Here is a 26348-nt window from a genome sequence, read left to right as displayed (position 1 = left end):
AAAGGGTATGGCAGAGCATAGACAGCCTCTGCCACAGATATCAAATAAAAGGCAATATATATTGGAAGGATAAGAATAGACGGGCAAGGGTGAGGGTTGGGTGATTTTGTCAGCCATTTAATATAAACAACATAAGGAACAAATTTTGTATCAAAACTTTATTTATTAAACAAAAAATGCACCATTGGAATAACATTTCTATAAAAAATGAATATGAGACTGTTCTACAGTGATTACAAAACCCCCTTTTCCTCATGTAGTAGTATACAAGATCGTGTAGAAACAGTCATTGTTTTAAACGGGAAGCAAGTTTCCTTTCTCATAGAACAAGATTTACACTTAAATATTGCAATCACTAGTCTAATTTGGTTAACAACGCTAGAGTCTGACAATTTAAAGAAACTCTTTGTAGGCTCAAAATACCTTTTATTTAAAAAAGGTGTTTTGTAGCAACAAAAATTTTCTTTTTCCACTAAGGCTAGTTAAAGCTGTAGTATACCCATTTCTACCACATAAACCTACTACTAGCGCACTAACAATTTGCTTGAATTGCAAAGCCCTTTGAGTGAATGAGTAGCATTGATCTGCGAAATGCTATCAGAATATTTTAGGTTTGGTGTTTTCCTGTTTGACCCTGGAAAGGGAGAAGGCGGTGACGATGGAGCTTCAGTGGAGGCTTTGCCTGGCCGCATCCTCATACTCAGCAGTGGACAATTCATTTCCAAACTGGTCCCTCTGAGACACGGAACACTGCAGCTTTAACAGCCGTATCTAGATTCCCAACCAGATCTCCCTTTTAATCATAAATTATCCCAAAAGAAGCCACTCTAAATAATAAATTAAATATTACTTATAAAAAGTACGCCCCATCCCCACCCACCCAGCCCCCAGTCAAGCCGACAATTCACAAAGTTCAGAATTGTCAGGTTTACCCTACAATAATAAAAAACAGCATTTCTCCTCCTTCCTAACATTCCTTTCTCGCATCTGAAAATACACACTTTCAGCACACAGTGAGATCCCTTGGCCCATGCGTCTGTGTTTAGGATATCTTGTAGGGTTTTGCTGTTGCTCTCCAACCAACCAAAAATCATAAGATGACAATGTACAAAGGCTCTCTACTGAGAGCAGGAGAAGAAATCCTTCAGAGTGCAACCAGAAGTCTGCCAAGTGAGCGTTATCCAATGGTGGCAGGGGACAGTGCGGAAGTAATAATTCATTTGCTGAAGTAGACATAGTATTTGGTCTCTAATTTAACCTCTCTGACCAGGAAATACTCAGGCATTTCTTTTTCAGAATCAGTACCTTTCGGAAGCAGGTATTTGGATAGTAAGTTACATTGAGGCATGGGAATGCATATTTTTCAATGGAATGGAATGTTCTAAAAAACATCTGTGTGATTTTCCAAAATATCCAATTTAAAAGATTGGAATCAAGTGAAAAGCTTTTCTGTACACTACTAAAGTGATTCCCAAGGTTACTAGAGAAATACAAACTAAGAGTAAAGTGTTTCTTTGAGAGCGATTGAAATGAGAGGGAGTGTAAATGTGAGTGTGTGACTGCTTCTGCAGCTCTAGAATGTTGTGGGCTCTGGGTCATGTACGCGGTTACGAACAGGCTAGGATCCTAACCTCTGTGTTCAGGGTGGCCTGCGGGTGCTTGAAGTAAACCGCTTGAGGGAAGAAAAGCAACCTTGTGTCACACCTATTTTAAAGTTCAGATGATTCCGTTTTCTATAAAGACACCAATTTTATCTAAAAAGGTAAGGTAATCTCTTTAGAGGTGAACTTTTTTCCTTTTTTTTCCCGAAATTACAGTCCAGTTGCCATATGTGAGACACACAGGTGAATCAAAAGGGTGGATAAAAATGAGAAACCATCTTCAAGCACAGACTATGAAGGCTTCCAGAAAGACCTGTACTTGGAGATTGTTTATTGAGAAAGCCAGTGAATGCCAAACTTTACAGTTTCCCAGTATTTTCTGGAATGACACACTAATGCTGGTTGGCTCTTCTTTTGCAGCTCCTCAAGGCAGAGGACTGAACATAAATGTCATTTTGAACAACCCTTATTTTGAAGAGAATATTATTATATCCAACCCCTGACACGAAGCCTTAATAAATTCACCTCTTACTCCCTGGCTTGATATATTTCTCTCTCTCTCTCTTTTTTTCAGATTGTTCAATTGAATATGTACTTTATAATACCCAAATGTAAAGTTCCATTATTTAAATATTCTAGAAGCTTATAACTCTGCTTTACATAGAGGTAGCTATAAATTGGTTTCTTATTGAATGCGAATCAGTAAGAAATATTTAACTTTTGGCTAGAGCATCATCTAAATATACTCTATGCATTTTGAGCTATCTCTATTCCTGTGATTTTAACAAAGGCAGAAATTTCTAGAGGAAAGAAAATAGCTTTCTTATCTGTATGAAATACAAAAGGAAAATATTTTTTTTTCAAGAGGCAGCTCTTGCTTGACAGTTCAGCACAGTGCAGGCTGAATACGCCTTGCCAAGTTTTATTTTCTTCTTTTTCAGGGAGAAATGGGTCCTGGTGGCAGCACTGCTGGTTGGCTGTCAGGCATCACCCCATGGGAGTCAGAGAGATTTATGAGCTTTAAGAGCCCTGTATGTCATGAGCTAGACTTGGAGTAGGAGCAAAATTGAGGCCATCTTGCGGTATTTACAGGTTTCTTCTTGTCGGGAGATCACAGACTAGGAAATTACAAAGTTACCTGTAAACGTGTAAGGCAGTTGTACACATGTGTGAACTGTTTGAGACAGTGGGGAACGGAGTTGTGCAGAAGTTGTGGTAAAGTCATTGCATATTAAAATCATTGGGTAAGTCACACAAGACTCTCTTGAGAGAATAATTTTAAATGGATTCTTCTATACATTCTCTACATGGAGCTAAGACTTATTAGCATTGCCAATTATGAAAATAAACCATTCTATTTGTTTAATGAAGAGTTTCAAGATCACGCAGCAAAAAAAAAAAAATACCTCCTGCTGAAAACAATGTATTTTCACATATTTTTTTAAAAAAATGTCACTTCCTAAGGTCACTGACTTTGACTAGAAGAATCTAAAATTTTGTGAAAATACTAGTTCTCTTGATTGTCCAGATACAGTCATTGGACTGAAGATGCAACTCAACCTCTGAAGTCTGAGATTTGCAGCCCGTTCCAAACTCAGGATGACCTTCCGTGGGTGTCGGATGCCTTTGGAGAATGTTCCTTGTTTGTGAGTATTAGAAAGGGGAAGCCATTCTGGGACCTTGAAAAGGGAAGAGAGGCCTAATGAACATTTTCTTTTCTGAAGGAATGAATTCCTTCTGCAACATTCGATGTTATGTTATGAAATGCCTTGTTCCAGGTCAGTGGAGGGCTGTCTACCTAAGTGCCCAGATGTCAAAGAAGAGTATTCTGCCCCAAGAATAACGTCACATAGCTCTTGAGAAGGACTTCGAGAATCTTAGTAAACTGACAAGCACTCTTGTTGAAGGAAGATTTCACAAACGGACCAGAGTTTCTAATGAACAATTTGAACAAGCCCTCTCTTTGACATCAGATTTCCTTCCCGACATAAAACTGTAAAAAAATAATCTGAATTATTACTTCTGTTACAGTGCCATTTTGCTCAAAATATTTCATTCAGGGATTCATATTTAATTACCCACCTAATAAAAGGAGCTATTAGGTTGTAAAGATCCTATCCCTTCCATGCTCTTTTAAAATTATGACCTACTCAAGCTTGAAATCAAAGGCAGAGCTGAAAGGAATAATTCAGCCGAAACCCTCTTATTGGGTTTTCAAGTCGCCTAACTGATAAATATGCAAACTAGCTCTCTTTTGGCGATTCAGCTGCATAAACAGGGAATAATTCCAAATGCAGCTGAAAATTCAGAAACTAAAAGGGTGCACTCAAAAGGTTCTTAATTTCCCCTAGTTCCAAGCTGTAGATAAACATGGCAATAAAAGTTTAAAATTCTAGCTCCCAGTGAAGGTGCAGTTTTGAAAAGTAGCCACTGGAGTTATGTGATGGAAGTTTCAAGTGGCTTCTTCCCCTCTGCTCCTGTGTGGCTATGGGCAGGCTGGGAGTGGGGGTGGGTGAGGGGATAGAAGTTTTTCTTGATGACAGAGACTGGTAGTTGCCACTTACCAAATACTGCTCACTCTAAGTCAGTGAGGACCCTGTTGGAGAAGTGGCATCACTTGAGAAGGTACTATTTGAAACTGCCTTCCATTTTCCTTTCCTTCCTCAGGACGTGTTCTCAGGGAATCTGCCATTTCTGCAGAGGGTTACAGGGACATTGGTCAGGAGGCCATGCTATGTGTGGAACTGGCCACCTTGCCCAAGGTTGGCTACCGAGGAGAACTCGGGGAGGGATGAGGAGAGTGGGGAAGTTTTCCAACCAGACTCCTGAGGAAGACGGCATTAGGGAAGCTTTGAAATGTCATCACAGTGTGGAATGGCACAAAAGCCACCCAAATTGAAAAGTGTCCTATTACAAGCTTAAGCACATAATTACCATGTGTCTGAGAAGACTGCATATTGTTTCCTCTTTCAGGAAATGGACTACTGCTGGCAGGGTGCCAGTAGTTGCAAATTTTTATGTTCTAGTTCTCCGGACATAAATGTTAACCAAGGGTGAATTTACAAATATGTACTTGCAAAAATGGGTGAATTTTACAACCACTTGCCAATATCCAGCACTTGGGCAAGATGAATGAGTGAGTTACAAAACATACATGTTTGCTGCCTTTTGTTTGTTTACTTATTTACTTTTTGTGCTGTCAAGAAGCCATCCAACCTTTTGGTGCTATGTAGTGAGAGAATTCCCATGGGTGCTTTGTATTTTGAAATTGAAAACAAAATAGTGAGCTCGCACTGGTTTGCCATGGCATGGTACAGGCTTAAATAATGCACTTGCAGTTTGTAAGATTAGATGTACACATAAGGAAATTATGGGCCTCAATGAAGGAAAACAAAAGCGTTCATTGTGACAGAGTCATCGCTGCAGTGGTAAAGACCCAGGACTATTCTAGCAGCTTCAACTTCAACATCGCAGTGGAGACGTGTCTGCATTTGTATAGGGACCTCATAGTCATCATTTTAAAATTCCTGATGCCTATGAAAGAAGGGATGCTTATTCCCTTCTGAGCTGCTTCAGAATCTTCCAGGACAGGACAGTCCTGATGTTTAGCCTGTACATTGGGTAGAGTTCTTGGACACAGGTGTGCTGTTTATGGGTAATTGGTATGCTGCAAATTTCCCGGAAAATTCACCTCATCGATTTGGCAATACACATTAAAAGGCCGAGCCAGTGATGGCATTCAGTTGTTTCATTAGACCTTCCAAACTGGCCATTTGTTCACTCAAATCATCCTGTTCATACACCTATAGAGAAAACAAGAGCAAAGAGTTAGCGCAGGTGAATACTGACACGCTCCTGTTACGAAGACAGAGCCACGCCCAGTTGGTTTACTGTGTATTCTCAAGCATGACACAGTGGCCCATAGCCAGGGGCAGGTCTCAGACAATAATCATTGAATGAGGGTGCTGGTAACAAAAGAAGCGCGATGAATGACCGCATACTGTTTCACCAACTTCATCCTTGTGATGAGGGAAAAGCTTGAAGAGTCAATAAAAAACAAATCTTGTTTCAAATCGAGTTCTATCAATCACTAGCTGTGTGGTCTTAGACAAGTTAGTGAACCTCTCTGGATACATAGTTCTCAGCTATAAAATGATATCTATTTCATAAGCTATTCTGAGCACCCTGTGGCATGTTTAATGCCTATCGCTGTGTCCTGTACACAGTACACATTCAAAATGTTAGGCCCTTTTCCTTTCTATTGGTCGCCTCTGAAGATAGGAACAGAATTTACATCACCAGGTGTGTCTTTTCTCTGGAACCTAACCTAGGCACCTTTTTTTTTTTTTTTTTGGTGCCGGGAGACTCGATCGGCTTTGCCTTGACGAATGAGGGTTATGACTCTAGTTCGTGTGGAGATGCAAAATTCTCACCTCAAACCAGAGCTGGCTCTATGCATGGTTGTAAAGGTTGTATGGTTGTATGGCAAAATTTGACTGGTGGATTAAATGAAGAGATTGACCTGCAAAATTTTAGTGACCATGGTTCTCTATAACTCTCACTTGCTGTGAGCTACTAGAACCATGTAATAACTAACATGTCATTATTATTTATCACAGATCCCCTTGTCCCTAGTCTCAGGGATTTTGATTGATCAGGTTTACAAAGAATTGGAACCTCTTTCTGTCCGTCTCTGTCTCTCTGTCTCTCTCTCTCTCTAAAGCTTCCCAGGTAATTCTGATGGTCGTTTGGGGGAAACAAGGCCATGGTGTTCATACAAATTCCAGTTCTTTTATATACTTGGCTTTTTCAAGCCTGTCTCCTTATTTGGCATGGGAATAGCAAGCTTCCCTCACTGGTACCTGGGACGATACAGCAAGGCAGTGTTGGTGAGTAGTAATTGCTGAATAACTTAGTTTTTTTGTTTTCCTTTCTCAATATATCCTTTGTTTTGACTAATGCAGACCTGCCATACTTGATTATTCTTGGTTAGGTCATTTGTTTGGTTAAGTTAGTAAACTGAGCTGAGGCCTGGGTCATGATTTCTACCTCTGTGTAGGCCAGGAAGCATTAGTGCCATAGTCAGAGTGTATATTGAATGCTGCCAAATAAATACATGAAAACACTGGGGGAGACTGTATGAGAAGATAGCTACAAAGCCACTCTAACCACTAAAGAAGCAACTCAAAGCCACGGTATTAAACATGTTGGACATTTACTATGCATCTTCAGAGCTTAATGGGGATTGAAAAGTAGCCAATTTAGTTCAAAAGACTGGTCTGTATGTGATAAAGGAGGTTAAAGTGAGGTGATTAATTGCTAACTTCCTTCTGAAATGCTGTCTTAGATGTCTGGATGCTTGTTCATGAATTATCTAGATCTCATTGCCCAACTGCTAGCCGCATGTAGCTATTGGATTTCTGAAATGTAGATAGTCTGGATTGAGATGTGTTATAAAATACACATCATATTCTGAACGCTTAGTACAAAAAATGTGAAATGTCTCACTGAAAATTTTTAAAATATAAATTACATGTTAAAATGACAATGTTTTGGAAATATTGAGTTACTTGAAAGATATTAAAATTAACCTTACCTATTTATTTTTATATCTTTTAGTGTGACTCCTTAAAATTTTTGAATTACACCCATGGTTCACATAATATTTCTATAGATTAGTGCCGATATAGATTATTTTTGCCATTTCTCTATTTCCTTGAATGCGTACTCTTACTATCTTCATATTATACCTTTGGCTGTCACCCTTAGAGTCAACCTTAAATATGAAAATGGGCCACCCGATATGATTCCTTATGGGACAAGATATATAAATTCAGGAGTTTGATCTGATTTGAGGTATGGCCAATAATTCCGAGACTACAATATTGCGGTAAATAAATATAGCCTGACAAAGTATTACATTAAAGTCTTATAAACTTGAATCTTTTAAAAATATACGAAAAACATGTTAATAATATAACGTACTTCTGTCAAACACCCATAACACAAACCATTCACTCATGGTTTCCATGTAGTTCAAACATTCTATTGAAAACAATAAAATAGAGAAAAAAATTACTGTACAAATGAGATGATTCTTATCTGTTTTTTTTTTTTCATCTTCTTTTCTCCCTTCCAGTCCCCTATGTTTCAAGGTATCTGATATGTTAGTTAGTTCCTTAGACTTCTTTCAAATATTTTCTTTTGAATTCTATTCAGAAGCACTCTAGATTTTCAGAATTGCTGGCTTTAGGCACCTTTTTAATAAAATCTCTTCCATAGTATATTTTTGGAAAAATTGGTTGTCCTCTTAAAATTGATTTTTTCCTTCATTGATTTTCATTCTGAACTTTTCTAATTTGATCATATTTTAGCTTCTACCCTTATTTCTCTCATTAAATAAATATACTTCTTTTTATTTTCTAAATATGTTGGTTTTTCTTTTTTCCCTTAAATTCTTTCCTTCATTTCTTCATTTTGTATTTTCTTCTGAAGCCCATGTTTCTGCACTATTTATGATTTTAAAAGTGATGTTTATGATACTGTCAGAAAATTTCTGAGAGTATAGTTTTTTGTTACTATATTATTTTTTATTTTAAGGAATAACTATATAGTTTTAATTCTAGGTATGCCAAAGTATTTCATCCCATGGAAAGGAAATGTGCACACACAGGTGTGAACACACACACAAACATACACACAAAACCCCTACTTAATGTCATTAATAGGTTCTATAGCTTACTGTACACCCACACACACACACACACACACACACACAATACAAGTCCTCAGTCACATTATCATTACACGTATACTGAAATGATGTATAATGAAACCAATTTTACCATAGGCTAATTGATACCAACAAGGTTAAGGTCCGGTCCTACGGCATCTCATCAATGTTATAACAAAACAGCTCAATGAAATGATATTTGAAACCTGTATATATATGTTATACCCAACACACTATATATATACACACACATATATATACTATATATATAAATATATAACCGCATACACATATATACATATACATGTATATATGCAAAGTCACACATTCAATAGCTATCTGCTTGTATTTCTAAGATTGACATTACGTGCCAATAATTTTTAAGTTTAACTAAATCCTTCATATAATTTTATCCCTTAAGTTTTTTATTTTTTTTAGATTCGAATGTAAGAAAACAGAACAAATGACAATAAGAGCAACAATGGCTTGTGGTTAATGGAGAGCCCTGGTTGGTTTAGACTGAGTTGCACTGTACTTAGTCACTGCTTCATGTGGCACAGCATGAATTTCAAAGACGGCCTTACATTGGCTGGATCCTCTGTTGGTTTGTGGCTCTCCTCGGATACTTCAGGGGCTGTTGGCACAGACACAGGAAGCAAAGGGGATCTTGCCTTTCCAGCCAACCCAAGAGAGGCTGTTTTAACATGAGTCTTAGGAAGAGTAGGCCCTGAAATAGAAAACACAGAGGAATGAAAGTAATGCCTAAAACAATCTGGGGATCAATCTCAAGCATGTAATAAGCCAAATCTGAGGGTTGACATTGATTTTAGGTTTTCGTTCATTCTATAGTTTAGGGATGAATTCCGACACAATGAACGGGCTCATTTTATTTCTACTAAGTGGAAGACAAATTCTGATTAGGGGTCTCTTGAAAGGTTGCCTGGGAGCTGCGGACTGCTCATCACACTCTGTGAAGTGCCATGTGAGCTCTTTTGGTACCAATCTCAGCTTTGGGTCGAAAGCCCTGTACCAACCCACCTACATAAGCCCTAAAGTTTTTAACAGCACCAAGGAATATTTGCGCAGTTAAAAGAAATGTTTGCACTAGTCTACAAATGAGTATTAGATATTAAAAAAAAAAAAAAATCTTCCATAGCTAACTTGATAGGATCTCATTACTAATTCTCTTTTGGAAAAAAAAGATATTATTCTGTCCTGGTCAGTATAGTTTCTTTCAATAAAATACAGTCTACTAATGTTCATGCAAATCATTTTAAGAACTGCTGGTTTTCTACTAAATGACATTTCTGTCTGCTATAAACAATGGCTACCTTTTCTTTTTGAGTCTGAAATTTGCCTTATAAATCCTGCTTAGCTTTGAGCAGTAATATAACTTTGTCCCTATAGCCTAAAATAAAAAAATTGACAAAGTCTTATGGAATCAGCTAGCATTCCTCACATACCTGAGGACTTTTGTCATTCTTAGCAAGACCTCAGCATAGAAGGTATTGAACTGAACCACAGAAAGAAGTTTGCCTTAGTTCTTTTCTATTGTCACTGAGGATATTTGAATTCCAATTATCCCAATGGCATACTATGTATTTTTGGGGAAAAAAGTTGTATTGACCATACTTTGGAAAACATAATTCTAGTTACTAAAATTTTAAAAAAATATTCTACAATCAGAGAACTAGGGGGCATTTGCTTATTGGGAATGAATGCAAATAATCTAGTAGGCTGGCAATTTTCTATATGCTAAGCAAAATAAATGATAAATCCTAACAAAAGCACCTTTTTTTCATTCCATTGCCTAGCATGTAATTCCTTCATATTTATATCGTTTCACGCTTTCCTTAACCTTCAAGGACCAAAAGTCTGCAGTTGGCATGATTTATCTCTAGAGGGTGACCTCTAAGTCTTATACGAACAATACAATTTAAATTATCATTAACAATTTAATGTGATGAATAGACTGTTGGGCTAAAACAAAATAGCCATGTAAATTTGGTACCGACTGCCAATGTTACAAGTCATTTTGCAGTTGTCATATATGCTCAGTTTTCACTACCAATTTTCTCTGGTTGAACAATAGGCAAACCTTCATTCTTCAGAGAATGAAATGCCAGCTGGTCTTCAAGGGATGTGAACAAACCATTTGTATATCAAGCCTACATCTATCCTTTTATCTTTTAGCCTCTGGCTATAAATGCGGTGTTCCTGGAGCCAACTTAGTCGTAAACCCCAGTACAAAGGCAGGCACTAAAAACCCTGGCAGAGCGATGCAATACAGTGGCCTTCCAGATGCTCCAACATGTGTAATTCACATTAATACTGCAGATGATTAGTTAAGTGGAAGCACAAAGTTTAAAGAGGAATTTTCACAGAGCACTTGTGAAGCCTGTGAATGCATCTACTGAGTTCCTACTTTGAGCTGCATTTTCTGAATTATGTTTACATTCCATTCTAGAATGTTCACAATGTTTTGAGTTTAGCTTAATTGCCATGGAAAGCTGTTCCTCCTAGAACATTCCATGAGCTACTTCTTCTTCCTTCCCTATGTTTAATAAAGCAGTTGCATTTAACAACACTTCTGGTATATATCTTTTACATTTCTCTATATATTTTTGCCACAATTGGGACGGTTTTTCTTGATGACAAAATCTACTTATTACATTTATTTTTAACTCTTTAAAATAAACTATTTCCAAAAATAATTTTAATTTAACCCTTAACTAAACATATGCAATGTGTGTCTAACATATATTGCAAATCAATTCACTTTAATATAGATATCTGCAAAGATAATGACATAAGAAAAATTAAAGGGCATGGGTATAGCTTTTCATGTAGGAAAATCAAGCAAGCCTGTGCCTGTTTTACATTAGGAAAGATATAAAAATAAAGATTCTTTTAGAATTTATGAGAGACTTCTATATAATCCCCTAATATTTATTTGAGTACTTTTTCTTGGAGTTTTGCACGTAGAGAAATTAAATTACAGTTCTCACTATAAAAACATATTCTAATGATATATTTTCTTCCCAGGATCCTAAACACTTGGGTAGATCCAGAGTGTATTATACTTGTCTAAAACATGGTTATTATTACAAAATGATGCAGGTATGCCTACAGAGCACTACAACTCAAACCCATTAGGAAGATCATTATAATGATTGTCTCTAGCGTCCAGGCAACAATTATACATGTAGAACCTACTGAGTGTTGAACAACATATGAGACACCGTGCATTTTACAAAAGAAATTGCAGACATTGTTTTGGCTCAAAGACCACACAAAATATTTAAACCTCAAGTGACTGCCTTTTCTCAAGTAATATTCACAGATTCAAAGAAACTTAGAATATTGGAACCTCAAGGGCTCTTGGAGTTCATCTAGTGACCTTCCTTTATTCTGTTGGAGAGAATATTGAGGTCCCTGGATATCAAGAGATCAAGGGAGAATTATTTTAATAAAATTTCAGTACAGAAGAAGAATGTAAACAGTCTTATAGAGTTCAGTATTGGCAAGGTTTGTCCAGTACTGTGCTATATGGCCTTAAATGTTTTTCTTTCCTTTTTCTGAATGGGAAGTTAAAGAAAAGACTGTCAGGGAAATTTCCCAGAGAGATTTATCAACAGCCAATAAGACAGCTTTGGTCTCAAAATTTCCCTTTAGAAAAGGGGAACAGATATTTTAAAACACAGATTCTCATGAAAACATCCTGTGTTTGAAAGATGACAAGCTGGGTCAGCTCTTGGGTGTGCACTAACTCCACCACTACGCTGTTAGTATCTGGGTAGATCCAGCATTTTCTACTCTGAAATTCAGACATTCTAAGCTTGGACATGGGTGAAGCCTGGGTCCTTACAAGCTCACCAGGCTATGCGTTTCCCTTCCTTTGTGTACTTGTAGTTCACCATGTGTTACTGGCTCCTGTCCTGATTCTCTTGCCTGCATTCCTATTCTTCCACTGGTCTATAAGACATGCCTTTTTAATTCTTTACCTCATGCCTGAGACCTTACCAGTGACCTTCCCAAAAGCCTAAGTCCTGAATGGATTTTCTATGCCACCGAAACCAAACAAACATCTTTATATAAAATAACCAATTTCATGGCATAGATTCTGTTCAACTGAGAAAGCAGAATAATAACCTTGCATTTGGATTAGTGATGGCTAGGAGCTTGGTCCATCCATTCCAAGGATGCTGGAAGCAATCTTACTGCCTCTCACCTGCTGATGAATTAATACTGTTGGGAGACCATGAACACTGAGCCCTTTCCTCCTTATTTAATCTTCCTGGATTTCAGTTGCATGTGGGGCTTTGCCAAACTTTCTCTGATGCAATATGGACTTCTCTACATTGCCCTTGGAAGTCAACTTAAAAGCCACTTTGTTCTTGGAGCCCTGACCCCCTTCTTTGCATGCTTTTTCTCCATGGATGGGCTGCTTTAAGGTATGGTACCCTTTACCATGCCTGGTGGTGTTTCGACACACTGGAAGAGCACCATGATCTTACCTTCCCAAAGAACAAATGGAAACAGTACTAATTAAAAAAAGAAAAAAAACAAAAAAACAATTTCTTCAAGGTATTAAACTCCTGTTCTTCAATGTCAAGAAGTGACAGAATTTTGGACAGTTTTTCCTCTTTTTGTAGACCTAGGGAGTAGCCTACAAAGAAGACTTCACATTGACTTCTTTGAAGAGTGGCAATTACGTTGATAATTAATCTAAACATGAATAATTTAAATGAAATGTCTACTAGCTTTATCAGACAGTAATATATGAAAGCAAAAGAAAAGGAAAGACAAAAATTAAAAGAATCCTTTCCATGGCCCCCAGCTTCTAATTTGATATAATCTTAGCCTGGCAGTCAAGATCCTCTGTGATCACTTCTAAATATGAAAACTTATCTCTAGAATGTGATCAAGAAAACCCATGTCACTTTCAGAGAAGAAGGTAAGCAAATGAGAGATGAGGGGTTACAATCCTAAACACCAAGTTGACCTTCCTGACAAAAGGTTTTGGATTTCCTGTATTATTTCCTTCTGACCCTCTTGATAATAAAATATATATAATCTGCACAATGAATTCCAAGGACAGGATGACAATATATCTAAATATTGAGACAGAGTCCTAGCCTGGGACTTAGGAGTGGCTAGGCTTGTTTAATTTTGTGACTTTGGTCCAATAACCTAATTTCTTTTAGTCTTGATTTTTTATATCTATAAAGGTTAAACAATTTATTTTTAAGCTATTAGCTACAAAAATTATACAAGGAAGGAGAATATAGCTATTCTAACTATACTGAACTTCACATTTGTATTTTATTTTTTGTTGTTGTTCTCCTTAAGATTCAGGAAGCATGAGTTAATCCATTTGTAAAAATGAATCCTAAGAAATCTCCAGCAAGTAAATCTTTAACTCATAAGTTACAATAATTTGATTTTACACTGGTGTTTTCTAGAAAGAAGTTTTTTTCTAGAAAATCATTTTCTCTTAAAATTATTAATGAATAACCCTAACGATGACTATGGTTGTTTTGCTTTTTAAATTTCAAACTAACAACAGACAGTTCAACTAGAAATAAGCAGTATTAAATTGCTCTGAGTTTAAATGATCCATGATTAATTGAAAGATTTAAATTTACAAATGCTCAATCTGAAACCACTATAGATGTCTCCCTACCCAGGGTGCATGATGAAGAAGTGTTTTGGGTGACCTGTAGGTGAAACACATGATGTTGATATGCTAAATAAATGGGTTTACACTGATATACAACTAATTAAGTGAGCATCGCTTTGGTTTTAATGCTACTCTTCTCAGCAGGACCCACTAAGCAGAGACAATACAAATGATGCTGGAGTTGCGAGATGGCCGGCAGTGTGCATCAGGTGTAGATAAGCAGCCTCAGCAGGAATTTACTGTTTTAAGCTTTATTTTCTCAGTACAGTTATTAAACACTCCGTTTGCTCATTAGGTACATAAGATATGGCTGCCAGGTGCAGACTCCCGCTAGCATCTCCCTGCAGAGCGCTCTTCTCCTGACTCAAATGATTCTTAGTGAGAGATGTTAGATGCTGCAGCAGGAACGGAGGGAACAGTCACACCTGGTCAAACCGAAGGCTAGTGTGTAGCATGATTTTGATTTCGATATGAATTACTTTTAAAAAAATAAATGTCGATATAAATTACTTTTTAAAAAATTTCCTATCTCATTTTTTATTCTTTCACCCTTAAGAATAAAGTTAAAATGGGTAGCTTTGAAGAGACGTGGGTTCTCCTCTTCACCTTCCCTCTGATTCACTCTGTGACAGCTGACAAATGAAACAGCCTTTCTTGGTCTAGTTTCCATGTGAACTATAATATTATTCTCACATGTTTTTATTATTTAGCAACTACTCTGTGCTCAGGTTGTCTGTGAAAATGTGGAAGTGTCATGCACGTAGTTGTATATACTTCTCACATGCAAAATGCTTTTGAGGTTCTGGAAGAAATAAGACTATGTATAGATGTGTATAGGGAAAACTTTGGGTGGTACTCTCTATCTTGTCACGTAATGGACAAAAGAGAGCAGTTGTATTTATCTAGATACAATAGCTTCAAGCATTCTTCATAAGTGATAGAATTTCAAACATAAGTTTTGGCCTCAATTTTAAGGCATTTAGTCTACTATATGTATTATACTTTAAAATAAGCATATTTAAATGCCATTTCTGGGAACAGAAGCTTTGTGTTCTTCTGACTTACCTGTTTCTCTCCAAAGATAAAAGAAGCATTGAAGATATGTTAATGAGGTCTGTCCATCTCTCTCCTCTTTCTACTCTTCCCCAGGTGAGGTGTAAGGGAGGACTACTCTGAGTTACAGTAAGGTGACTTTCACTGGGTCACCTCTCCATGAAGGTAGGAAGATAGAATTAACATAGAAAGGTCACTACTCAAGTTCTTAAACTTGCCTGCTGCAGTAACATAGAAGGCCCTAAACTCTCTGGCCTTAAACTTTCTGAAGGCTGCAGATGTTAAGCAAATAAGGCAAGGCCAGACTCCAGCAGGGCAGGTAGCTCTCTACTATCTGTTCTAGCTCACAGGTGGTGAGCCCAATAGTCCTGTCACCAGGGAGGAAGGAAGAGGCCTCCCAGCTACTCATATCCATTTCTTCCAGAAGGCCATGATTCTCTGGGTTCCTTGATTCCCGTATGGTTATTGGTACTTTTTCCCTATTATTTCCATGAATTGGAACCCAGAGGAGAAAGGTTAAGACTTAGGCACCCTTTCCCTCTCCCACAGTAAACAAACAACCATAACACCTTTGCCTATGTTGTCTTGCATGTTCTTCAAAACAAGAATTTTAAAACATATCTTATTTTCTTGGAAGTAGAAAGTCAAAGTTCAAAGAAGATAAAGGACTTGCTCAAAGTCACTCAGCTGGTAAGTGGGGTTTGAATACTATTATTGTTAAAGTATATGTCTTTCTTAGATGAAAACAAAACCAAAATAAAATCTACAACACAGGCACTTATGGAAAGCAGAGTGAAGTGGAGAAGACATTCTTAGTGCTGGAAAGGGAAGGAGAGAGTGAAGGAAAAGGAGAGATGACAGTGGCAGTGTGAGATGGAAGAGAGGCAGAAAAAAGAATAAATCAACATATCCCTGCTCACTTTTCTATCTTGATTCTGGATAGACTTGTTCCTATCGAAGTGGTGAACCAATGTAAATATAAAAGTCAACACCTCACAGAAGTAGAAACTTCTGATGCCCTGAAAAAGAATAGTAAGTATAGTACATGGTCTTAGAATTTGACTTTGTTTGAATAACGCAAAGGGTGAAAATTGTCTTCAAATGCCTTTTCTCTTCTTGTATTCCTTCTTTTGAGATACTTTCCCCCCACACAGTCCACATAGCTTTCTTTTTGCACACACCCCACATGAGCTATGAAGAGTTCTACGTCTTCCCCACCTCCATGATAGAAAATGATCCAATAATTTAACCTGCGACAAACTATAAATAGCTCTTCAACTTTTCCTTCTTGGGTTTGTTTGCATTTTTAAAGATAAGTGATAGAAAGGGCTATATAAGGGCGCTTTTCTACAAATGAGTCTCTGTCACCATTGAACCTTGGTAGGGGAGATGCTTTTGCTTCCTGGGACACTTTTCACATCTGATGCTGACATTTTTTCCATCTTTTTTTTTTTCTATAGGCTACAAGGCATCCACCTTACTGGCTTGAACAATTAAATAATAATCCAATAACTAATTTAATTCCTCCCCTAAGATAATACCAAGATCTAGTGGTCCCAATTATAATGACATGACTTATCTTAGTTCCACCTACTTGTGGTTTGTTGTACCTTCATACCTTTGAAAATTGGAATCTAAGTCTTGGATTTACTGGGCACATCAGAAACTACTCAACAGTAAGTAAAGAAAATAGTGAAGTTTTCAAAATACTGGAGGGGAGGAAGTGACTCACTGTGTTAGAAATGAGTTAAATATTGTCTTAGATAGCTCTGAATCCATGTAAACCCTGTATGTAAGGGAGGTGTTTATTTTGCATTTTATAATGGGCAAAGGAGAGTCTTACAGGAGGATTTCAAAGGTACTAGAATTGATAGTCATCCATGAGGTTTATGTGGGAAAACAATGACTAAGCAAAAGATGGATATGAAGCTTTCCAGGACAAAAACATTGTCTAATGTGTCTTTTTGTCTTTAGGACCTATGTCAGCAACTAATTCATACAGATGGAACTGACATAATGCTTTGTGAAATTTGTTCCCGGAAACAAGACTGAGGCAGATAAAAGCCACAACAAGCAGATGAGCCTACAGAGACTCTGCACTCTGAATCTGCCTGTCTCTCCTTCCTGACTTAGAAACCTCACATAATAAGAAAAGTTTTAGGAAAATCATCAATGATCATGAGAAATGAATTCATCAGGACAGTTCTGTAATTCTCCTTTTTCCTGGATGCTTCTCTGGGGTTCCTAGATCACATATTAAGAAAACACCAAAACAAACCAAAGACAAAACTACAAACTCTAAACATCTGTATTGCTTACTGGCATGCTCCCAAAATTCAAAGTAAAAATATGATTCTACATTACTCACTTTAAGAGGTCTCCTTGGACTTCCTGTGCTCTTTTGCATATAATGTCAAAGACATGGGGCCTCTCAATTTCATGGATATACCAGATCATTTTTTAGATAGTTTGTTATAAAAGAGGCATTTGTATCTTGTTCCAAAATCTATTTTTTAATTTTCTTTCTAACTTTCTCTACCTTATTTGTAACAAGAAGCAACAGGAATGAGTACTTTATTTATAGTTACTGAAATTTAGATGTTCTGTGTTCCTAGGGAGAAAACTGTCAATTTTGTTGTTCATAGAAAATAGGATTTAAAATCCTTCCTTTATTATCTCATTTTTTAAATGATATACTAGTGATCGAACTTCAGAAAAACCAACTACACTCTCAGCTCTTAAAGGAACAAAGGACACTGTGCAAAGTTTCCATATTATTCCATGAAACATCAGGAAAATGCAGAAACAATACAGAAATCCAGACATGCCTTGCACGACTTTTGTACTTATGTACTCTGCGTAGAATGTCATCATGACCTAAATTCAGCCATATTCGTATGCAATAGATTACATTTCTGGTAAATATTTCACATGCTGCATAAATATAATAATTTTCACTTTAAAAAATCAATTTACTTTGTAAATATTGGAAATATTTTCCTTCATAAAGACAATCTGACTACCACAGAGGATTCTGTTTTTATAGTAAAGCCTCTATTATTCAGAATCAGATTTCTTCATATCCTGAAATAATTTATTTTTTTATCTGGTTTCATCTTTAATAGAAGTTATCAAATCACACACACACACACACACACATATGCACACACGTACACATACACACATATAATCACTATAACCAGAAATATAACTGTTAGTTTACATTCTGAGGTTAGTACACTACCAAAGTAACCCAATCTCTTCTAATTTTACATGTATATCCTACAGACTGACCAAAGCAAAAACATGAACAGTATTTTCAAGGCAGAAGAACACTTTAAAAACTCAAACTTAACTCAATGACGTATAGTCATATATTTAAAAAATGTGTGTAACTATAAGAGTTAAACACCTTTGCCACTCCACCACAAAGAACGCTGAAGAAAACCACCTAAGCGAGATTACCATTTTTACCATTGACCAACTTCTTTTCTGTATTTTGCTGCCGTACTTCTAGGGGCGGTCTATACTTGCCCTTCACCTATTTATTTATTCATCATGGCTCTCTCAGCCGCCTGGCTTTTGCCCTCACCAATCTCTACAAATGTCAGATGTAAAGGTCATTAATACTCTCATAATTTTTCAGCCTAATGAGTATCTGCCCTGTAAACTTCTCTACGGGATTTGTTAAGTCATTATGCTTCCTCGGTTCTAAGAGTCATAGCAATATCTCTGAAATTAGAATACTACTTACAAGTGATTTTATAAAATTATTATAGTTTTTATTTTTCCCCTTGAAATTATAAAACAAAATCAATTGTATGCTCCAAAGACAATAGCACCTTTATATACTTGCTGAAGTGTCAGAGGTAAAGTGCTCTAACGTCCACAATTTTCTTTGAAATGCATCAGACATTTAGATGAATACAGATGAAAAGTATGTGACAAAGATGAAACGTATGTAGCAAAGAACTATGACAAGATGTTAATTACAGAATCTAGGTAGTCAGTATATAGGAGTTCACTGTGCAATTTTTATGAGCATTTGATGATTTTATAATAAAATCCGAGAAGGAAAAAATCGATGGCAATCGAGGAACTATTATATTTTAAACTGCCTTTTCTTTGAAATGCTCTCCCTTCTGGGCTTCTGTAACACTACACTATCATTGTACTTCTATCTCTAGTACCTGCTCTTTACTCCATCATAAAATGTAGATTGTCCTTAAATTTCAGTTTTCAAATTTCTGTTTTTCCTTCAAATTCTTTCCCTGGGAGTTGTCATCTAATTCTGTCTACTATATGCTAAAACTCTTAACTCTTTGAGAATGATTACCCAGTCTACACTTCAGTTGTGACCTCCCTCTAACTCGTAATGCTTTCCCATATCCACTACATATTTCTACTCAGCTGACTCACTACCCCTTTATGCCCAGCATTCTTCACTCGGTCTTCTATTCTCCCATTTCTCAGGTCACTTCCTTCTTGCTGCTTGTTTATAACCACGTTACCAAAGCCAGGATTAAAACAACAGAGCCACCTTACCTTGGACCTCACCTTCTCCTTCATTCTTCATATCCAATTATTCACTCAGTAACCTGTTTCTTCTTATGGAAGATAACTCTAGCAGCTGTCTCTTCCATCTATCTGCACTGCCATCAATTTGCATCACAACTTTCTACCTCAATCTTGGTTTACCATTTGGTCTTCTTAAAACACCGCTCTGTTTTCACTCATCATACTCTGCCTTTTTTCTAGCTTATATCTCACAATTGCTCTACGAATAATCCTCCCTAGAAAGGCTGCTTTAACTGCAGACTTTGAAAACATCCTGTACTTTCTCATCTCTGGGTCTTTACTTACTCTGGTATACTTTTGTGATTCTCCAGCATTTGAGGAAGAGAATAAATATTACGGTCATGCAGAACTAGACTTATATCCTGTCCCTACCCTTTAATAACTGTGACCTTGGAGATGTTATTCAATTCTTTAATGCTCTGGGTTCATCCACTATAAATTGGCATGGCCTACTTTATAGAGATAGTGTGGGATTTAAAGAAAAGGTATGTGCAAAATAGCATTTTCCTCAGTCCTTAGTTTATAACTAACATAGAATTGGCAACTGATAAACATGTGTGTATTATAAAATGATTTATATCTTACTTTGAGCTGTCCAGAAATGCAATTTCCTGGGAACAGTCCATTCCCCAAAGAGACTAGTTAACTGAGATTTTATTCTTCATCATTTTCAGTAAAACTAAATATCAATAAAAAAATCTGAATAATCCTTGTCTTGAAGGACTAAGAAAAAAGATCTCTTCAAGCTGGCATAAGGGAAATTATTTTTGATAAAAATATGTTTCTATGCAATGTTTCATAAACTCTTAAATATTCAACATATTCTGTAGCATAAGGGTTCTGAATATTTCATATCTATAAAATTATTGGAAGCTAGTTCTGAAAAATAGGCTGTAGGCTATATTGTACTGAGGTTAGAAATAAGTCTATATTATCCTTGGATTTGAGATAGCTATATAGATATTTATTCTAGTCTTCCACTGAGAAATAAAACTTTCTCCAGTTGGATGTGTTGGGCCAACTCAAGTATGAAAAAAATGTAATCAATACATATTGGAAAGGAAGCCAAAAAAGTGTGACAAAATAAAAGCTAATGGAAATGTAAATAATATATACAGAACACAGAAATGAAGTCAATTTTTTTCTTTTCCTCTTGTGAATGCATAAACTGGAGTATTGTGTCATGGTTATAAATTCCATAGAAGAACATTAGAATACTTTTGGAAAAATAATTACAATGTAGATATTTACATGTTAATGAAGATGCCAAAATACAGGTTGAATGTTTAATATTTGTGACATACTATTCATAAATTGTTGGTATCCTTTATGTATATGTATTATAACACAGTTGTTCAGAAAACTAGGCTTTGGTTTTGGAAAGTCAAGGGTTCAAATCCTTGCCCTGTCATTTCAATATAATGTGACACTGAATGAATTATTTTAGCTCTGATCCCAAGTTTCCTCATATGTAAATAGGGAGAAATAATACTTTTCTCTTAGTGTTTTTGTGAAGATTCACTGAGATCGTAAACTTAGGGCTGAGTACTTGCTAATGGTGATTATGAGTAATAAAGTTTGCAAATGTTATCATCATGGTTAGAGTCAGTTCGTTTTTCCTTGAGTAGCTACGAGGCCCATATTAGCACTTATTAGGCTTCATTGCTTATATATTAAAGAATACTGAAAATTGGTGTCTGTCATGACAGCAATGTTGGTTTGGGAAGATAAGGCATGTAAGTGTGAAATATTTAATTAATATCATACTACATAAAGAATAAGTAAATAAAATCTGAGCTTTGACCCAGGAAGAATTAGAGAAGGTTCTGATTGTGTGACATCTGGGAGACAGCAGTGCAGTGAAGTTGGAGGGCAGAGGGATGGTGCCCAAGCAGTGAGTTTGGCCTCCGACCAGCAGAGGGGGCTCTAGGTCACTTTCAGTAACTGGATTCTGCACTATCTGTTTAACCGAGGAATTCAGGGAGAGAGGGTAAGTATGAGGCTTCTGTGTAGAAAATTCTCAAACATTAAAAACATCAAGAGCCCAAGAAAAATTAATTTTAAGTGCTTTACTCAGGTACGGTTTTTTTCATTATTCCTCTCTGTGATCTGGAGTTTCTCAAGTTAAAATACTCGTGTATGGGTAGGTTCCTGTATGGTACCTGTTTCCATTTAAATTCAGAAGATCTGATGGGGAAGGAGGATTTTTAATGTAAAAGAAACAGTGTGTGTAGGTAAAGACACGGAAGGATGAGGGTGAGGGGAAAGAAGATTTTAATTGCTCATTTATTGAAGAAATGGGTCCTTTTTCTCTAAAAACTCATTTTTCCCACTCCCTCTTTACCACAACCAAGCCTCCTCAAACACATATCTATTCCTTAGAATTATTTTATACCCAGTAAATGATTTATGATGATATCTTTTAGTATATTATATAATACAATGTCTTCGCTACATAAACATTTCTTTTAATTACCTCCTATTCTCTGTGATTTTTATCATCATTATTTATATGTTAATTTATCCTCACTAACAACAGAAAAATTTCAAAATATATGTTTTATAGATTTTATATGCTAGTCATACTGGTGTGCCACTGGGTCTCAAATTTTCATTGAATGACGAGTCATAGTTTGGGGGAAATATCAAGTGCAAAGGACACGGTATGGTGACCCCTTTCAAATGACAGCACATCTCAGTATCCCACAGGAGCACATCTTCTGAAGAAAAATTATCATTGAGAGTTGTGGATTTTATCTATCAGTCTTCATTTAGGCAATAAAAATAAGAGATAGTTTCAGAAGTGGGACATCTTTTAAGACATATATAAAAATACTAATCTAACCAATTTCTTCATCAGGCATTAAAACATGTACACAAAGGCCCCAGGTGTTTCTACAGAAGATTAATAACTTAACTTTACAGAATTTATTTTGAGTAGGGCAAAAGTGTTTAGCTTTTGGCCTTAGCTCTTAACCTGGAAGGTTATCTCTGCAAAAGATTTTTCGAAATTGGTCTTAAAAAACAAACGAAGAAACAGACAAAAATCAAAGTAAAACAAAACCAGACTTTGGTGTTTACATTCCCTACCTGATCCTAAATGCAAGGTAATGACAAAATGGCAGGTTAAGTAAGCCTTAACTTGTTACAGATAATGAACAATTTGAAATTCTAATGAAAGCTATGAACCTACTCACTAGGAAAATGCACACACCCATAAGACACACAGAAAAATGTGAATTTAATTTCAAATGAATTACCAAAGTTACGAGTTACCCACAAGCTCTCCCGTGAACCCCAGGTGAAAAATACATGATCTGTTCTAGAACCTCACTACTCAAAGTATGATCTACAGAGGGGGCAGCATTGACATCGCCTGGAATAATCTTAGGTACGCGGAATCTCAGGCTCTTCTCCAGATTCACCAAGTCAGGACCTGCATTTTAATAAGATCTGCAGGTGATTCCTAGGTGTTTAAAATTTGAGAAGCCCTGCTTTAGATAGTCATGTCCACGGAAAGTTTAGAATTAAACATTTACATCTCAAATCACATTTGGAAATGAATCATACTATAACGGTATTAATAAAACATGACGCGTTATTTGTAAATGAGAAGACAAAGGTGTCAGTTATATTTTACATGTATTCAATAAAAAAGAGCCTTTTACCTACTTTTAACAGCTCACTTCCTGCTCCTCACATCATACTCTTCTCTGCCTTGCTATTCTCTTTGCAGAGGGTTGGTGCAGAGAATAGTTAAGCAAGAAGTTAAAGTGAGATCTAGGAAATTCCATAGGCTTTAGTCACAGTAAATTGCTTTGTGGTGAGAAGCAATTCAGGAGATGCAGTGTTTACGAGCTAGAGGAAGTCAGGCATGTCACCACCTAATCTGTGTACCTAGTGGACATACATCCGCATTGATGATGAAACAAACATATGTAACAACTGTTGGCAACACTGATTAAGAAGTTGGAGGGGAAACACTATTTAAAGCAGTTCGACAATTTAAAGGGGTGGGTGGGAGATAGGTTCCTGGCTGTTAGGTGAATTTATCATTTCGGAAAGGCCTGTTCAATTGGAAGAGGCTGTGACTTGCTGGAGACCCAGTAAACAATATTCAGACAGCTCTGAGCAGTTGTCCTGCACTTCTCTGCTCACCATTGTCTTCTGTGTGAGGGCCCATTTCATTGGCTGCCCCTTTTCTGGTGTATATACTTGTGAAATATAACATTTGAGAGTTACATCTGGTTTCACTAGCCATCGAAATGTTAAAATGTGCTCTTAAACCCACTTCCACATTATCTCCCTGCTTCTTAATTTAAGGCATTGGAGACTTCACTGGGCCAAATTTATAAGGCAATGTGGCTTCCAGATTGCATCAAATCAGAAGCTCCTGAATTCAGTGCTAACATTTTTAATTAGCATAATTCATGTTTACAGGCTTTGATTCCTTAAAGAAAATGAAACACGCCCTTTCTGGACTATATTTTACTTTTCCTATTTATACTTGTGGAAAACTGAAGCACAAAGAAGTTAAATGATTTTCTCAAAGCTAATCCAGCCAACGAGCAGGGAGCTGGGTCCTAGTGGTTTTTCTCCAGTGAGTACTTTTCTAGTCACACTTTGCTCCTGCCAGGGAGGAGATCCAGAAGATTGGTGAACTTTTCTTGTCACGTGGTAATACCATCCTGCATTTAGTTATGAACCACGGCAGGCATCAGCTTAGATCTGTGTGCACAGACAGCCTGTTCTTATTAATTAACCAAAGTACCACTCCAGAGAGTAGCCAAAAAGCAAATAAACAAACAAATCACTATGATTTTAAATCAATCTCATACTTAGAAGGTATACTACACTAACACATTCTTGTAGTTTAACATATGAAGAGTCCATTAAAAATCATGACTCAGGTGACCATAGAAGTGGAAAATGCAAGCAATTGGGTAAGATAATGGGAAATGTGAACAACATTTAAGAGGACGATTTGGAGTAGATGTGAAAAGAGCAGTCACTGCAAGTTCCGTTATTCCTATAAGCCTCTACGGGCAATTATGTCATAATATGTCTCTCATTTTGAAATCAATTGGGCTTACTTGTCATTGTAATTCACCAAAAAATAAAAAATAAAAATAAAAAAAAGCTCGTTGAAGTCCCTTTTACCACAAAAGATAAAGGCATTCTCTTCTGAGAGCCTCAACATTCTGGTAAATACATTCTGGCAATAAGAACATCAATCCTGCGAGCCTACGATGAAAGTCAACACTGTGAAACACACAAGATGTTTAACATGGCACTTGAATTCTTAATTAAGTCTTTGCCAGGAAGATAAAAATTATAAACATTCAGAAGAAGTGGGAGCTTTAAATGTGCAACTTTTTAGATATTACAGGTCATATCTTTAGAAATAATTTATTCATGGCTAAATTTTTACTTTATATTAATATCACAGAGTTTGTTTGTTTTCAGTGTGTTAAGATTTTTCATAACACATTTTCAATAGTCCATTAACACGGGTGTAGGTGAACCCTTAGGGTGTTTGTTTCAAAATGTCTCCCTGATCCCAGAGAAAGCAATTGGAACCTCACAGTAACTGATAAACTAGAGAGAACTCTGTCAATTGCTTAGAATGTTTATTAAAATGAAAATCTTCCTCTTACTCATACTATTTCATAAAGTAAAGAGAAAGTACAGAGAATATATCCACCCTATTTCTGCAATAGTTAAGATTGTTAGAATTTCATGTGTTTTATGCTGCTTAAAGAGGAAAGACTAATTTCACAGATGAGAATAAGTGGAATTCAGGGGAGTAAAGTCAATGCCACAGTGACAAAAAGAAGAGACAGTCTGCAGGACTCTCCTTCCCTGAGCCACACTCCTTTTTATGAACAAAGCAAATGTCATTCTTCTCCATTGTACTATGAATGTCACTGCATGTCCACTTATTTTCATAAAGTTAAATTATTAAATCGAATTTCCAGGGGTGGTAGTTTCATATTGTTTTCCCACTCTATGCAATTTAATTCAGCTTTAGCACAAGGTGTTATTCATAGTTTCGAACACTTAGCATTTTATGGTCAAATTGTGGTGAATTTGGAAATAATTTAATCTTATCTGCCTTTATCATCAATATGTAATCCTTTTGCTGGCTTTCAAGTTGACTTGCTTTGCCTATAATCATCACTAAACTTGAAACTGAAGACCTGAATTCAAGTTTTGGCTTTTACCTTTATTATTCTATTCCGATCAATTCAACAAATATTTATTGAGTGTCCATTATGTGTAAGGTTTGTAAAAAGGTCCCCAAAATAATGACACATGATTCTGGAACAGTTCCAAGTTATTCAATCATCGCTCTATCTATCTCTGCATCGATACTAGTGATTATAGTTACTTCTCAGGTAGGCATGAATTCACTTGGAAATGACCTAAATAAACTATAAAAGTTGACCAAATTAAAGCATTAACCTTACTAATTTCACCTAAGCTGGTTTTTAAAAAAGTAACTTTGATTTTTAAGATAGTTCATAAATAACAAAATTTATACAGCAATAGTTAAGCATGTGACCTATCAGGTTCTTAGAAAATAGGAAAGAAATGTTTTCTGCTATAAAAACAACTTATTGTTCACTCTTTCACCATTCTCTGTCATTCACAAGGCCACCCACTCCTCAGTATAATCCAAGGCCATTCTTCTTAAATG

At 36.4% G+C, this 26348-nt stretch overlaps 1 protein-coding gene and 1 long non-coding RNA gene across 6 annotated transcripts in view; one reads left to right on the top strand and one right to left on the bottom strand.

Annotated features, from left to right (window-relative positions):
- Positions 1 to 5292: 5292 nt before the first annotated feature.
- The window catches only part of DCC (DCC netrin 1 receptor), a 1187310-nt gene continuing 1166254 nt past the window's right edge, over positions 5293 to 26348 (bottom strand). For all 3 annotated transcript variants that reach the window (XM_036230053.1, XM_036230054.1, XM_036230055.1), the window contains 2 exons: positions 8919 to 9061; positions 5293 to 5404 (listed from right to left, as the gene is read on the bottom strand). In XM_036230053.1, coding sequence (XP_036085946.1) covers positions 5315 to 5404; positions 8919 to 9061 — 233 coding nt within the window. In that variant the 3' untranslated portion in view covers positions 5293 to 5314. The remainder of the gene's footprint in view (positions 5405 to 8918; positions 9062 to 26348) is intronic.
- Positions 9056 to 21244, top strand: LOC118610047. Of its 3 annotated transcripts, none has more exons than XR_004953732.1 (3): positions 9056 to 15760; positions 15845 to 16746; positions 17045 to 21244. It is a non-coding gene; the product is annotated as an uncharacterized LOC118610047 (long non-coding RNA). The 3 variants fall into 3 exon arrangements; XR_004953731.1 differs by having other exon boundaries at positions 9056 to 16102; positions 16531 to 16746; XR_004953730.1 differs by having other exon boundaries at positions 9056 to 16746.

Source organism: Rousettus aegyptiacus, unplaced genomic scaffold (genome assembly GCF_014176215.1).
Source record: "Rousettus aegyptiacus isolate mRouAeg1 unplaced genomic scaffold, mRouAeg1.p scaffold_m13_p_12, whole genome shotgun sequence".
NCBI classification, from domain to species: domain Eukaryota; kingdom Metazoa; phylum Chordata; class Mammalia; order Chiroptera; family Pteropodidae; genus Rousettus; species Rousettus aegyptiacus.
This window is presented reverse-complemented; position numbering and strand designations above follow the sequence as displayed.